Source organism: Monodelphis domestica, chromosome 3, assembly GCF_027887165.1.
Source record: "Monodelphis domestica isolate mMonDom1 chromosome 3, mMonDom1.pri, whole genome shotgun sequence".
NCBI lineage: Eukaryota > Metazoa > Chordata > Mammalia > Didelphimorphia > Didelphidae > Monodelphis > Monodelphis domestica.
In genome coordinates this window covers 275,851,582-275,866,821 of record NC_077229.1, presented here as the reverse complement: position 1 = coordinate 275,866,821, position 15,240 = coordinate 275,851,582, and the positions used below count along the sequence as shown (strand labels likewise).

Below are 15,240 nucleotides of genomic sequence, written 5' to 3'. Positions count from 1 at the left end.
CAATTGAAACCACAGGTCTGAACCAATATTGTCAATGGGCACCAGTGATACGAGACTTAGTAAGGTTTTTAAATGATAGGCATCCATTAAAGGAATCTTCTCCTTTCTCCTTTCTGTCCTTGCTTCCCCAACTCCCTGCCATCCCCCCACTCGTGGGGCTCCCATGGAGGGGAATCTCTGAGTTCGGGTCTTGTAACTCATGGTAGAGGCATGAGCTAATAGCAGTTACACAAACCTGTGTCACATGGCCCAGGACATTTAATAGCTATGCAGAAGTTCAGAGATTAGGCAAACCTTAGACCTTGATTTACACGATACTCATTGATACCTCCACTGAGTTACAGCAAAAGAGCTTAACCAGATCAACTTGCAGGAAATTTCTGATCCTTGGGGATGGATGCATTCAATCATGAGGAAGAAAAGGTCTTATTCAAAGCATCCCTCAATACCTTTTTGCTGGATGTGGCTATTGAATATGTCTCATTGCAAATCTGCCTTCCTTTCCCCTTACCCCTCTCCTTTTTAAAACAGAAGAAACCCCATGGCACAGGGTCCCAGGTTGGGTGATATATTATTGCTTGCAATGACCTTGACTTTGATTTGCTTGCTCTTTGAAGTGCTTTATTTTGCTAGGCCTAAGCAGTAGAGTGTGTTTGCTCCCTCTCCTTTGGAGATCTGGAGTATAACTGTGCCCCTTGTTTTAAACCAGAATGGTAGGACTCTTGGCAAACGCAGCTGTGCTGAGGCTTTCTTCAGTAACTTCTGTGATTTGGGAGAAGTTCTGCTTTTGGCATGAATCTTTTAAAAGCCAGTTATTCTCAGTTTCTCCCCACTTCACTATCCTTTCTTTGACTAAGAGAATAGATAAGTACAAATTGAATTCTTCTTTTGTGCAAAGCTGATTAAAGAGTACCCTAAATATTGAACATTTCTGGAAAATCTCCACTTGGGGAACTAGCTTCATTGCCTTTTAGCTTAAAATGTATTCTTTTTTAAAAGGATATCTGAAATGAATAATTCAACAAACATGTTTAGTGCCTACTAGATGGGAATCACTGTGACAGGATCTGGAGGCACAAAGCACAAAATCCCACCCCCAAGGTGGGGAGGGGAGGATGACAATTTAGATTAAAAAATGCACGATAATTGGAGTGAGAAAGGGCACACAGCTGAGAGGATCAGGAAAGACTTTTCTTTAGGAGGCCCACCTGAGAGTAGTTAGCCTCCATAGAAGCTGCAGGAGGATAGAGTGCATTCTAGATTGGGGGCAAGGGGATAACATGGAATCAACAAATGGGAAGTCTGAAAGAGTACAAAGAGGATGCTGAGTCGGCCAGTAGAAAGGAACATGGACAATGAGAAAGGGTCAGGAAAGGCACAATGAATACTGGTTATGGAAGTCTTTCAATACCAAGACATTTCAATTTTATCCCAAAGGCAGCAGGGACTATTGAAGCTTTTTGAGCAGGGGAATGCCATGGCCAGAACTGTGTCTCAAAGAGTCTCGGAGTTGGAAGGGGCATCAGATTATCTATCCAGGCCAACCCATAAGAGAACAATAAACCCTCCTGCAACTTCTCTTGACACTTGGTTAGCAAGCCTTTATTTAAAGTTCTCCACTGAGGAAGAACCCACTACTTTCTAAAGCTATCCATCCCAATTGGTACAGTAGGATTCCACAGAAAAAAAAGGAAGATGTGTCCCTCCTGAGCACCCTTCCTCTGGCAGAATATCTAACTGCTGGGGAAAGTCTTTTGGGTCTCCTTTGCCTAATCCTTCACACTTCTTGGGCCTCATTTTCCTTTTCTGTAAAATTAGGGGCCTGGTCAAATGACTTCTAAAATCTCTTCCAGCTCTAGTTCTATGATACTTTTAAGTATTTCCATTCATCAGTGATGCTTCGTTCTATTCTATGCTGCCTCTTCTGTTTTTCCAAGGCTTGAATAAGGATGTGAGACAGCAATTTTAGTAATGAGGAAGCCAGAAGGTGAACTGTATCCACAGGAAAGTTATAAGTCTATATCTGTGCTATGTGACTTCTTTTTAAGGAGGTATACTTAATGTTAAGTTTCCTATCCACAACATCCCAGAACACACATTATGCTGAAGCCACAGTTAGGGTTTTTAAAAGTTAGTTGCAGACAAACTAATCTTGCTGAAATGGGATAACACTTTCACTGTCTTCTACCAATCAATAAAAGTACTTTGCACTTTATAGTCACATGGTGTAAGAATTACTCTTGAATAATTTCTGTTAGGCTACATATGTTTCTTTGTTGTCACCAAAGGGAATTTAAAGTTAGATTTTAAAAGAAATCAGTTTGGTTTAGTCTCAAATAATGCTGGTAGCACCATGCCTGTCACTTAATCAGTCTTTTAGCACTGACCTAAAAGTATTTTAAACTTATGGTACAGGTTTTATCCGTTCTGTTGTTCTCCATTGTTCTCCATCTCTACATTCCATTTTTCCCTTTAACCTTGACCATCTGTCCATCTTTTTTAGGGGAATCTCTCTCTCTGTCTCTCTCTGTCTCTCTATCATCACTCTCATCACTTAACATCTCTGGACCTCAGTTTCCTCATCTCTAAAATTAGAGGATTAAACTAGATGACTGTTGAAGGCCTCTTCTGCCTATGATATACCACACAGTCAATATGTATTGATTAAGTGTTTACTGATGATTTAAAAAACCTGAATATTTTCAAACTGCACCCTGGTATTTTGAATCCAGTGGCAATTCAGGCACTATGGATTCATTATGTTTTAATAACTACAGACTTTTAGGTAGGTGGCTCAGTGGATAAAGAACCAGGCCTGGAGATGGCAGGTCCTGGGTTAAAATGTAACCTCAGATAGATACTTCCTAGCTGGGTGACCATGGACAAGACATATTTACCCAAATTGTCTGGCCTTTACTGTTCCTCTGCCTTGGAACAGATACTTAGTATTAATTCTAACAGAAGGTAAGGTAAATAAAAACAATTACAGAGTTTTATTTATTATTTTCTGATTCCTTGTTATTATTGCTTCTCAATTTACTCATTTTCATAAACTACCTCACCAATATCACCATAGGAGAGGTGCCTGTGAAGCAATCTTATTTCTTGCAAACTTTATGAAAACTACTTTCATTCAGTTCTTTATTGTATCTATTTCTTCATATAGAAAAAAGGACATGTAAGTCCTCTGATGCTGATGCAAGTGGCAGAGACAGACAGACAGACAGACAGACAGACAGACAGACAGAGACAGAGAGAGAGAGAAAGAGAGAGAGAAGATTTGTGGAGAGAGAATTCCCAAGAGTATGTGTTTGTGAAAATTCCCTTCAATCAAAATAGGAAGTATTCTATTGTATAGAGTTTTTAAACACAAATTTATCTACACATGAGACCTAATTTTATTCTTTGCAAACTCAGAGCTGAGTGAAATGAAATAGATTTTTATAATAGCACATGATTTGTTGGTGAAAGTGTCCTAGAAGGTAGATGCTTCTCTTTTATTGTGTACTTATGCCATAGTTTAATCTTGATAATCAACCTAATTAGAAAGGAAGAACAGATAATACACAATTTCTGCACTATGGGATTTTATTCTTTCCTACAGAAAATGTACCTTCTTTATAACATTTGCAGAAATTAATTGTAGTTGCCTGAAATCTATTTGCCTTTCCTGAGCCCAGACAAGAAGGGAAAAGAAACAGATACAGACTGAGTAGCCAAAGGAGGCAAACATTGGGACTGAAAAAAAATGGCAACAAATATCCCCATTCAGATATCTGGGAGCCAATAGTTTCTTTTCTGAAAAAAAGCAATTACAAGATTAAGTATCAGGTTGGACAAAGGATGACGGTGCATCCCTGCTTATAGATAGTTAACCTAAAGCTGCAGGTTCTTAGTTGTTTCATTTATGTTATGGAAGTCATTTTGGGACTTTGTTTCAAATGTCATTCAACTTTTTGTTCTTGAATTTTGGGGTTGTTTTTTAAAAGTTTTGAAGAAATTTTGAGAGATATTACTATTATTATTAACCTCTGAATTAAGTTGTTCATAGCAGATCTCAATACAAATTCTAAGAGAAAGTAGACCAACTCTAATGCCTCCAAAATGTAGGTTTTTCCAAATAAAAAAGAAAATATCTCCTCTAAACAGATACAATTATCACCCTTAGGATGACATCAGAATGAAATAAGAGTACAACTTTAGAGCTGAAAGGCATAATCATCTGCTTTAAACCCTTCATTTGTCAGGGTCTTTTGGGTGTGTTATATTTTAATGGGGTTATTCCTAGCTAGAATTTTCATTCAGTGAATTCTGGTTATGATGATGCCTAATAGCATGTAGGTGGGTTTAAGGAGAGGGAAAGTGGTGGAAACAAATGAAGCAAAGCCATTCATTCTGGCCTCTCTGCAGGATTGACTGTACTACTAGTGACATAAACTGAACTCTCAAGCATTGTGTATCTGTAATCCTGTTCCCATTTCAACTGGGTTATTATCCCTCTTGGTTTTATAATGGTCACACCATTCTAAAAGGAGGAAATCGGTACCGATTCTTCAGATAACTTATTCATAAACTTCCATTTCTCTGTTCTCAGAACAAAGGACAAGTTTAAGCCAATGAAATGCTTTGAAACAGTAGGGGATTCCTGTATGCCAATGCTGGTTTATTGTACTTGGGGGATTTATTGCTTGTGGTGGTTCTGTTTTGGCAAGAAGTTAATCTGCATGCTGCTATGCTGTTCCATTTATTCAAATATGCTTTGCAGGAAACACTTACCAGACTTTACCTGACATGTTTATCCAGATACTCTTCACAACAAAAACAAAAATTGTTCCTGTTTTCACTTCTTGAAAATAAAACCTTTGCATCCATTTCTAAGCACGGTCTGTTTGAATCAGGGTGAACAGTATCACTGGATTTTTCAAGACAGTGCTTTTGTGAAAATTAAGCTTCAATCTGGATCCAGAGCAAAGCAGTTTTGAATTCTACAGTTTAGTGTTTCTTTTTGAAGTCTTTCCCTCACAAACCTTGTCCTCCTTTTATTCCGACAGGTGGTTCCATCAAGGGCCCAATCCCTACAACGGAGCACAGGACTGGCTTTACTCAGGCAGCTACTGGGACAGAAACTACTTTAATTTGCCTGACATTTATTAAAAATTTAGTCAGGACCATTGGTTAATACACAAACTCAGTCTTAAAGTCTGTATTTCTAAAGGATTTTTTGTTTGTTTTTATTCATCTAAAAAAATGAAAGGAAAGCCTGCCCGTGAAAATTTGCATTTCATACAACTAGCAGTAATGTGGTGACTGATATTGGTTCTGAAAGAGTTGGGGGAAATAATAGTTTTGCTACCTGAATACACTCACTTGGGATCTTGTTTTATAGGGGACAGTGGGCTATTCAGAATGTTAAAGAATCTGAGTTTCATGGCTGTTTCTGCTACCCAACCAGATTCTAGGTTTGTGGAAATAAGTTGGATTTGCAAAGCAAGTTCTAGGGAAAGTTTTTATGCTAATAAAATAAATGTAAAATAGGAGTCTCGAGAATACACCCAAATGTTCATGTGGTCAAACATAAAAAAGGATATGGCATTTTGTAAAGATTTACTTCATTAATAAGATAGCTTTTCTTTATATTAATTCTCTCCTTTTTACCCCTTATCCTCCCTTCTCTTGAGTCCAGAATATTGAGAATAAGTATTATTGATTTACAATTTCTCAAGGATTAAAGTGGTAATGTTAAGACAAGTTATTTTATGTTTTACTCACTTCAGTGCAGTGTATTGAATTTGCTTTCACCTTCTCCTATAACCAGTCTGATTTTAAAGCATCAAAAAAAATTTAAATTATACAAATCTGAATCAAAAACATATATTCCTAAGAAATTAATTTTTTCTTGTAACTCAAAAATTAACTAGAAATTGTAGGGTGTCAACCATTAAAAAATGACAGGCCTTTTTAAATGTCAAGTTCCATTGGTACATACTACTGGAGAAATTAAATTGTACACGTGTATGTATTGTAATTATCAAACTATATTAAAAAGAGGAGGTCTTGTGCATTTCAAGTCTGCTAGGCACTTGTGTACTTAAGATATGTATGGAGACCTATTGTACAGTAGCTTTACCCCTTTAATTGGGGTACAATAAATCTCGTGGTATTTATATACACATAAATATATACATATATCTATACACACTAAATTGGAATATAGCTTAGGAGTGTGCTTCAGTAGCTCCTGCAAAATGTTTTAATTGCTCTCTAAAGTTAACAGGTGTTATAATAAAAGAAATTAACTGCTGCTAAATAAAGACTTTAGAACATTCCAAAAATGTGTGGTTTCTTCTAAAATTTAAACTATACCCTTTTACTAACAGGACTTTTGCTATTGTCCTTTGTTTTCATCCCCATAGTTACCCTGCCTGTAGAGTACCCAGCAGTACTGGCTGTATTGTAAGCATGCAATGTAACCTTAATGAGTCAAATGATACCAAATTCTATTTTGTTAGTAGTAAAAACATATTCATCCCAGTAACTTAAATGTGAATTAAATATAAAATAGGTAAGTTACAGTTGAATTTAAATGTTGGTCTGAATATTTAATCTTCTAGTTGGGGAATCAGTTTATAAAATACATGTGTGACTGACAGATTTGCTGATATGGGAATGGTTAGCTTTTCTCTCCATTCATACATACACGGAAAAAGCCCTATCTTGTCATGTAAGTTGAGCTCAATATTTAATTGTTCTATAGCTAATCTCAAATAAATTAATCATTAAGTAGTCAAATCTTCACTTACCTTCTAAACTATAGAACTTCTAAATCAGAAAAAAAATAGATAGGAACAGTAATTAATGCTTGCATGAAGTTTATTGATATATTATTCATGGTGGCAGATTCCACCTTGAACGTTGTCTCAAACAGCGTCAATTTCGGCATCTGTTAAAAGGGAGTAAGGTACAGGTTTAATGTGTAAATTTAGGCATAATACTGAACATGCTGAAATGCTTACTGGATTAAAAAAAAACCCACAGTTCTCATCTAGACCTCCTTTTGAGAATGTTTGATTATTCTTTCTCTATTCAGTTTATGCCAAATCCATGTTTGGTGATGGTGGTATTTAATAGCAACTTGCTTTTAAGCTAAAACTTGCTTATTATCTTATCAGATGATTTTTTAAAATGTGATAGGGAATGGATCATTTCAATCTTGACCTATACAAATTACCTTAATCTGTGGATTCTGAGCATCTGGATCTTTACAGCTTACTTTGGGAAACGGTTATCTGTAATGTTTAAGCCACATTTGATAGTTTAAATTATTATTCCAAAGTCAATCAAATTTTTCTTATATAATAGCAGTGAAAAGACGCAGAGCTTTTCCTGATTGATCCCACAGGTTCAGCTTGAAATTTTGGATGAATCTACCAGATAACTCCTTCGAATTAAATGTATCTACGTATATGTGAGTACAGCACATTATATACTTTGTGTAAAGGCATACATCGACATAAACTTTAGACATAGTTACACATACACAGCTGTTGTACCTATATCACAGACACACACTGTGCCTCCTCAGAAAGATCTAGCTTTTTCAGCTACTACAGAAAATAGGTTCATTTAAGAATTATAAGAAATGAATCCCGAGTTTCATGTCAGGCTTCCAGGCTGAAACTCTTAAATGACCCATCTTAGCAGGGTTAATTCAGTGATATCTTCCTTTCTGAATGCTATGGGAGGTCAGATCTTCAAGTATGTTCAATATCTATAACAGACCTGTTAAAAAAGAATCCTGGGAAAGGTATAATTAGATCATTCTATAGTACTCAGTAGCTGGCATCACTTTCAAAACATAATATAGATATTATTCAGGGTGACTTTTTTCCTCAAAGGATAGCTTTTATTTGCCTCTTAATAAGGTAACATTTCACACTCTAATTTTCAGAAATTTAAAATTTGGACCCTGAACTCTTCTTTAAAAAAACAAAAACAAAACCCTTGTCTTCTGTCTCAGAACCAATTGGTTCTGAGACAGAATAGCAGTAAGGACTAGGAAATGGAGGTTAAGTGATTTTCCCAGGGTCACATGGGAAGTGTCTGAGACCACATTTGAATCCAGGACCTCCCTGTCCCCCTGCCCTGAACTCTTTTTGTTTGTTTTTACATATGACAATTGTGAATTATCCTTTCAGGTGAAAAATAAGGTACCAATCTATTCTACTTGTCTCCTTATTCCTCCTTCCCAAAGCTACTACAGAGTAAGAATATTGTGACCTCATGCTCATATTAAACCCAGCAACTTCATCTTTCTCAGAATCATCCTGATTTTCTGAACCTAAGTCCATTTTCATTTTATGATTGCTTTCCTGTCATCAACAATTTCAAAAATAACTTCTTCAACATAGCTAATACCTTAGTCATATTGCCATTGATATGAGCTCTCTCCTTCACTGAAGGCCTAGAACTAAAACTTTGAGTTGAGTTTCTGTCTAGAATTTCTACTGGAGCAGATATTTTAGAATGAAAATGGCACCACAAATTGATGCAATAGGATTCCAGCTTTTGAGCAGGAAAGAACTTGAGACATCATTTAGTTCACGCCCCTCAACTTTACAGGTGAGTAAAGTGATGCTTAGAAAGATTCAGTGACTTCCTTATTGTCTCTGAAATCATCTGATCCTAAATACTGTATTCTTTCTCCTATACCACTGCTACCTACCTCAAATCCCCCTGATTTTCCTAATGTAGGAATTTCTGTCAGTGATAAAAAGTGTAACTATGAGTTTTTCCAACTGAAATAATTTATCACCTGATAGCCAAAGCTGTAGTGATAATCTCCAAATTTATCTAGACTAGTCCAGATAAGACATGAAAAATGGATAAAAGAATAGATATGGAAATATCACCATTTCTGAAGGTTAACCAATTAAAATCAAATAATAAGACCTCCAAAAGATCCTTTAAACCACTCTATCCATTACACATTTGACAGTTTTGCCAAGTTAAGAGTCACAGGAAATATTTGTTTGGAATGTAAACACATTTGTAAAAATCTTACAAAGGAGTATATGGTTGCCCATAGGCAGTCACCATATAAAGCAGCAAGAGACAGTAGGGAAGAAAAACTCAGAAAGCTTGATGAGATCAAATTAAGCCAGATGATTTTGAAAGCATTTAAGGATGAAGCTAAGAGGAAAATAATCACAAGAAATTGAGTGGGGGAGCAAAATATGTCAGTATTTCTATAACATCATCTATCAGTGAGAGTAGTGCTACCACATTTGGACTCTAAAAATATTAGTCCCTAATATACTTCACAAAGTAATAGAAATAGCACTAAAAATACAAAAATGAGGAAAACAGTTGGACTAGATCAAGTCACAAAGGAAATCTGTGATGAATGAGACATAACTATAAGGATGTTGAGGGCATCAAACCAAGCCCTTCAAAAAATTATAGACTTTATTACCAAAAAGAACAGCTGAGAAATTATTAAAGTATTCCCGTCAAGTGGCTCAATGGATTGAAAGCCAGGCCAGAAATGGGAAGCTTTATGTTAACATCTGTCCTCAGACACTTTCTGGCTTTGTGTGACCCTGGGGCAAGTCACTTAATCTCCATTGTCTAGTCCTTACTCCTCTTCTGCCTTAGTACCAATGCACACAGTATTGATTTTAAGATGGAAGGAAACAAACAAAAAGGAAGAAAGGAAAAGAAGGAATCATTCCTGTCCACATGCTTAGTGTCCAATTCAAATAAGAACAATCTACACATATCTAGGTCATCCTTAAGGAAGGCATGAGAAAGGAATAGGCAAGTTTCCACAAATGATACTCTTGTGACAAACCACATCTTTAAAGGCAAAAAGTCATCTGAAAAGTCAAGAGAATAGAAAACCTCACAGCAAATTTTTAACTATTTTTTAAAGGCATTTCAATTTGCTCATACAAAATACAACCTTAAAAGCTTGTCCTCCAAAAAATAGTTCACATCCTGTACATATTTTAAAATCATAAGAAAAATGATCAAGTCATAGTTGCAACAACAAAATCAGTTAAAGTACAAAGCATGGAAATTTCTTGTCAAAAGTATTTGGCATTGCCATGAAGGCTATCTAGCACAGAGTTCAAATTGAACAAGAGATTCCATATAGATAGTTAAATCCTCCAGATATTTTTGTCAATGACTTTACAATGATTGCATCAATCCCCAAAACTAGACTAGAAAAGGCCTTCTCAGAGTTCCATAATCAAAGCATTTGGCCAAACTGTCCAGTTGGGAAAAGCCAAATGCATGAAGAATGCCTGTTATGCATAGACTATTATAATATGCAGTTAGGTGGTCAAGGAATCCATGAGAACATGTATCTTGGATGGTTATTGCAGTGAGACAATGCACTGGTTCCATAATTTAATAGGACAGATTACATTACATTTAGGAAACTGAGCAGTCCTTTTACCTTCCTGAAACAATATTCCTCCAATTATTCTAGGTAGCTATTGGATGTAGGTAATAACTACAGGATGTGGGCCTCAACAGTGGCAGCTCACCCAAAGGGCAAGGAAGAGGCATACATAAGCAGCTGTGGACATACGTAGACTATATCCTAAAAGTTGGTCTCCTGCTGGAAGATCAGGAACCTGGAGGATGCTTCCTCATTTTCTGACAACCAGAGCAGCTGGATTCTTGACAAGATAGATGTCAAAGGGAAAACAAACCAAAGACCTTAATCAAAGAGAAAGCTAAACTAACATCAAGAGGTTGGGGGACTGAAGAATGAAACCCAGAAAAGGAAGAAAGGAAGGAAAACAACTCTCTAACCTACTAGAATAATTATATAAGGAAACGGAGGCTTTTCCCACTGAGTCGACCTGCCTCTTCTTGAAAAGGAAGCAGTATCCAGTATTCCACAGAATGAAGAAGAGCTAAAGGTGCAAGCGAGAGCAAACATTCATTATTAACCCCAGAGAGAAGATGGAAAACTTTGTATTCACAACTCCCTGGGGAGAGTCAGGCTTTACAAAAGAAATGGCATATGGTTAGTTGGGGTGGGGCAGCTATGTGATTGTAGTCAATAGAGTGACAGGCCTGGTATCTGGAAGATTTATCTTCCTGAGTTCATATCTGGTGGCAAGCACTTAGTAGCTGAGTGACCCTGGCTAAGTCACTTAAACCCTATTTGTCTCAGTTTCTTCAACTGTAAAATGAGCTGGAGAAGGAAATGGCAAACCACTGTAGTATCTTTGCCAAGAAAATCCCAAATGGGGTCTCAAGGAGTCATACATTACTGAAAATGACTGCCCAAAAAACTAACACAGGTAGTAAAGCTATCCAGTCTTCCTGGTGCAGGTACCTGGGACATGAATGAGAAACACCTAAGGCTTATTAAATCTGATAATAGTTACTCACTTCTAGAAATCATGTAGGAATAATAGGGAACCCTCAGAGAAAGTAAAGATTTGTGAAATCTTAGGCAGGAAACAACATGAAGTTTAAAGGATGTGATTAATATTTTCGTTACCATTTCCCATGGAAGTTAAGGCTTTTAGAAGTGAAAAATGGGAAGTAAACTGACTAATAAGATGTCAGAAATGGTACCATGGCTAAAAATATAAATATGTTTGACTTAGCCAAGGATACAAGGATTAAAAAGTATCTGTCAATAAGCATTTATTAAGCACTTACTATGTGCCAAGTACCATGCAGAATTCTGGGGATACAAAAAGGCAAAAAAAGTTCTCCTGACCTCAAGGGGCTCACAGTCTAGTGGGGAAGACACATGCTGACAATTGCAAACAAACAAGCTATATACAGAATAAATAATAGAAAGTAATCAACAGAGGGGTTGCTTGAATTAGGGAGGATTAGGAAAGGCTTCTTAGAGAAGATAGGATTTTAGCTGAGGTTTAATGGAAGTGATGTAATCAAGAAGAGCACTCCAGGCATAGGGGACAACCAGAGAAAACTCCCAGAGCCAACAGATGGCCTCTTTTTTCAGAGGAACAGCAAGGAGATTAGTGTCACTAGATCAAAGAGTATGTGGGGTCCTGGAGGGAGGGGTTGGGGGTGGTAAGCTGTTAAGAACACTGGAAAGGGAAAGGGAACTAGGTTATGAAGGATATCTTTACAACAAGCAGGACTTAATCATTGATCCTGGAGGTAATAAGGAGCCACAGAAATGTATGGAGTTTGGAAAAATCACTTTAGTAGCTGAATGGAGGATGAACTAAGAAGAGAGAAACTAGAGCCAGGCAGACCAACCACTTGCAATAAGTTAGGAAGAGATGAAGGCCTATACCACAGTGGTGGCAGTATCAGAGGAAAGAAGGGAGTGAATTCTGGAGATTCACTATGAAGGTGAATCAATATCCTTTGGCAATCAATTGGATATGGGGGAGAAGGAAGAGATTATGAAGAGTTGAGGATGACCCCTAGTCCAAGCATCTCGGGGACAGGAAAGATGGTGTTGCCCTTGACAGCAGTAGGTTTTGGAAGTGGGGAGAGTTTGGGGAGAAACAGGAATTCCATTTTGCTGTGTTGAGTTTAAGACATCCACAGACCATCCTATTCAATATATTGGCAGTTGAGCATGCCAGAGTGAAAATCAGGAGAGGAGTTAGGGTTGAATAAAAGATTTGAGATTCATCAAGCACAGAAATAATTGAATATGGAAGCTGAAGAGATCACCAAGTGGAGTAATATAAAGGGAGAAACAAAAGGGCCCAGGATCAAGCCCCTTGGGGCACCTACAATTTGCAAGTATGGCCAAGATGAAGATCTGGCAAAAGTGACTAAGGAGTGGTCAGATAAGCAGAAAGAGAACAAACAGGGGAGGACCCCAAAGGCTTAGGGAAGAGAGAATAACAAGGAGAAGGTATATATCCAACCCCAAAAGGAAGTTGGTCAAAATAATCAGCAGCATTTTGTGATAGAAAAAATGTAAAATAAGTAACAATGACAATGAATAAGGATAGGAAAAACAACTGTCTATCAATTGAGTAGCTAAATGGTGATATGTAAATGTAATGTTATTGAAATGAAATGTCATTGTTACTAAATGTATGAAGAATTTAGAGAAATAAGGAGTATTAATAAAGCAAAGAAATCAGAACCAGTAGAATATATACACAACTACAACAATACAAATAAAACACCAAGAGCCATGAAACTCAGATTAATTGCAATAACCAATTTTGCCCTAGAGAATAAATGATGAAATATCATTTAGTAGTAAAGTCAGCTACCATCTGTACAGAATGTTGCATGTGCTGTCAGATGTAGTCATTTTTTGGTGTAAGTGATAAATTCATTGGAAAGAGTATATCTAGAAATGAATATGATGTTTGAAAGTAATCCTCATAAACTACCATGCCTATCACTGACGTGATAAGATAAAATTCATTACTAGAATATGGTAATAAGGGATAGTTTGTTTCTAATATTTATATATCAGATGAAGCAGCAGATTCAAATTGTGTTTTCAAGAAGATACAAACCTATATGAAAAAGATAGGAAATGTAAAAGAGCACTTGGGTAAAGATATTAGACATAAAAGTGATAAAGACATGCTACAAACTGCCCAGTGAGATCAGGGAACTGGTGAAAGTTCCAGTCACATCACAAAACCAGCAGAGAAGTAGCAGAATTGTAATGGGGGCCTCCAACTATTCAGATATCTACTGAACGCCTCTGCTAAAATTATAGCCATTCATAAATTCTTGATTTGCCCAGATGATAATTTCATCTTTTAATTCTTGTAACTGACTGATCAGGTATAAGGAGGGACTAATTATTGAGATGGAAACTGACAAAGCCCTTAGGAGAAATTAATGATAAGTATGTTAGAATTCATGAAAGAGGAATGTAGGGGCACAATCTGACATACTCTGACCCTTGATGGCAAATTCCAAAGATTTCAGAAAAAAAGGTATGTATATAGTATAGGAAAAAATAGATACAAAAATAATTCACAGGAGAAAATCATTGGAGAGTAGAAATATTACTCATGAACAAAATCCTGAAAGGATGAATAATAAAGTGAACTTGGAAGTCTTAATGAAAGAAAATAGTCAATAAATCAATCAAGTATTACATATCTGCTATGTACTTAGTGCTAGGGAATACAAAGAAGGAAGAGGCTTGCATGAAAGGAAAATTGTCTCTAAGAATGAGACAATTAAGAATAATTCCTTTTATGCAAGTACAAATTATTCTGATGAAGAAAAGAAGAGGAAATGTCTAAAGAAAATGAAATGGCAACAAAGAACTTAAACGTTTAAAAAGGCATATAGTGCTCAGTGGATAGAGCTCAGGCCTAGAGATGAGAGGTCCCAGGTTCAAATGTGACCTCAGATATTTTCTAACTGTGACTCTGGGCAAGTCATGTTTTAACCCCAATTGCCTAGCCCTTATCACTCATCTGTCTTGGAACTGATACTTAGTATTGATACTAAACTAAGATGGAAGGTAAGGGTTTAAAAAAAAGACATGTAACATGAAAGTTAGGACTTATGACTGATATGGAATATTATAAATGCCATGGTCCTATAAGGATGATGAAAGGCAAACTAAACCCTAGAACAAGCTGAGGCTCATAAAAAATGCTAGAGAACCAAAAATGGCTTTTTATTGTTGAAGGTGAAAAAGAAGATGTAGGATGGAATGATCATCATTGATGAAAGGGAAAAAAGGGCCAGAGCACTCAACTCCTAGGTCTGATCTCTCTACAACAGAAAATACCTTCACCTTAGACTAATAGGTGGGAAAAAATCACCGAGGGAACTGAACCTCAACATAAATGAGGAGACATTAAGGTGTATTAAAGAAAACTCTAGAAATCCTCAATGAAATCACCTCACTAGAAAAAATGACACAACCTGAGGATGTGACTTGAATAGTTGTTAGGTAATCTTTGAAGAAGCAGGTACAGAAAAGAACTGTTACCTAACTGGAAATGGAGAGAAACTTTTTTTTTCAAAAAGGTGGATTTTCCTAACTATTACAGATTCACAGGATTAATACTGGTTGCTGACAAAATTCTTGAACAAATTATGAAACCTAAAATGGACTCTCATTAACAAGTTTGCAGGCCTCTGTTCCTGATTTGTTTTATTCAACCTTTTTTAATAAATGACTTGGGGAAACATGGAGTAAAAAATACTAAAAGCTAATTTATTTCTATAGCACAACAGTTTTCAAATGCTTTTCCATACAACCACATATGTTGTGAACTATGC

The 15,240-nt window shown here is 36.5% G+C and overlaps 2 protein-coding genes across 12 annotated transcripts in view; one reads left to right on the top strand and one right to left on the bottom strand.

The window, feature by feature from the left end:
* Positions 1-6,332, top strand: part of OSBPL1A (oxysterol binding protein like 1A) — a 333,490-nt gene extending 327,158 nt beyond the window's left edge. For all 10 annotated transcript variants that reach the window (XM_007487597.3, XM_056823805.1, XM_001362403.4 and 7 more), the window contains one exon: positions 5,052-6,332. In XM_007487597.3, the coding sequence (XP_007487659.1) occupies positions 5,052-5,154 (103 nt within the window). In that variant the 3' untranslated portion in view covers positions 5,155-6,332. The remainder of the gene's footprint in view (positions 1-5,051) is intronic.
* A 520-nt stretch (positions 6,333-6,852) lies between these two features.
* CABYR (calcium binding tyrosine phosphorylation regulated) overlaps positions 6,853-15,240 on the bottom strand; it is a 34,780-nt gene continuing 26,392 nt past the window's right edge. Inside the window, exons 6-7 of one of the 2 annotated variants that reach the window (XM_016431657.2) lie at positions 7,229-7,286; positions 6,853-6,940 (exon numbers count right to left, since the gene is read on the bottom strand). In XM_016431657.2, coding sequence (XP_016287143.1) covers positions 7,267-7,286 — 20 coding nt within the window. In that variant the 3' untranslated portion in view covers positions 6,853-6,940; positions 7,229-7,266. The remainder of the gene's footprint in view (positions 6,941-7,228; positions 7,287-15,240) is intronic. The other variant, XM_007487603.3, reaches the window with a different exon arrangement.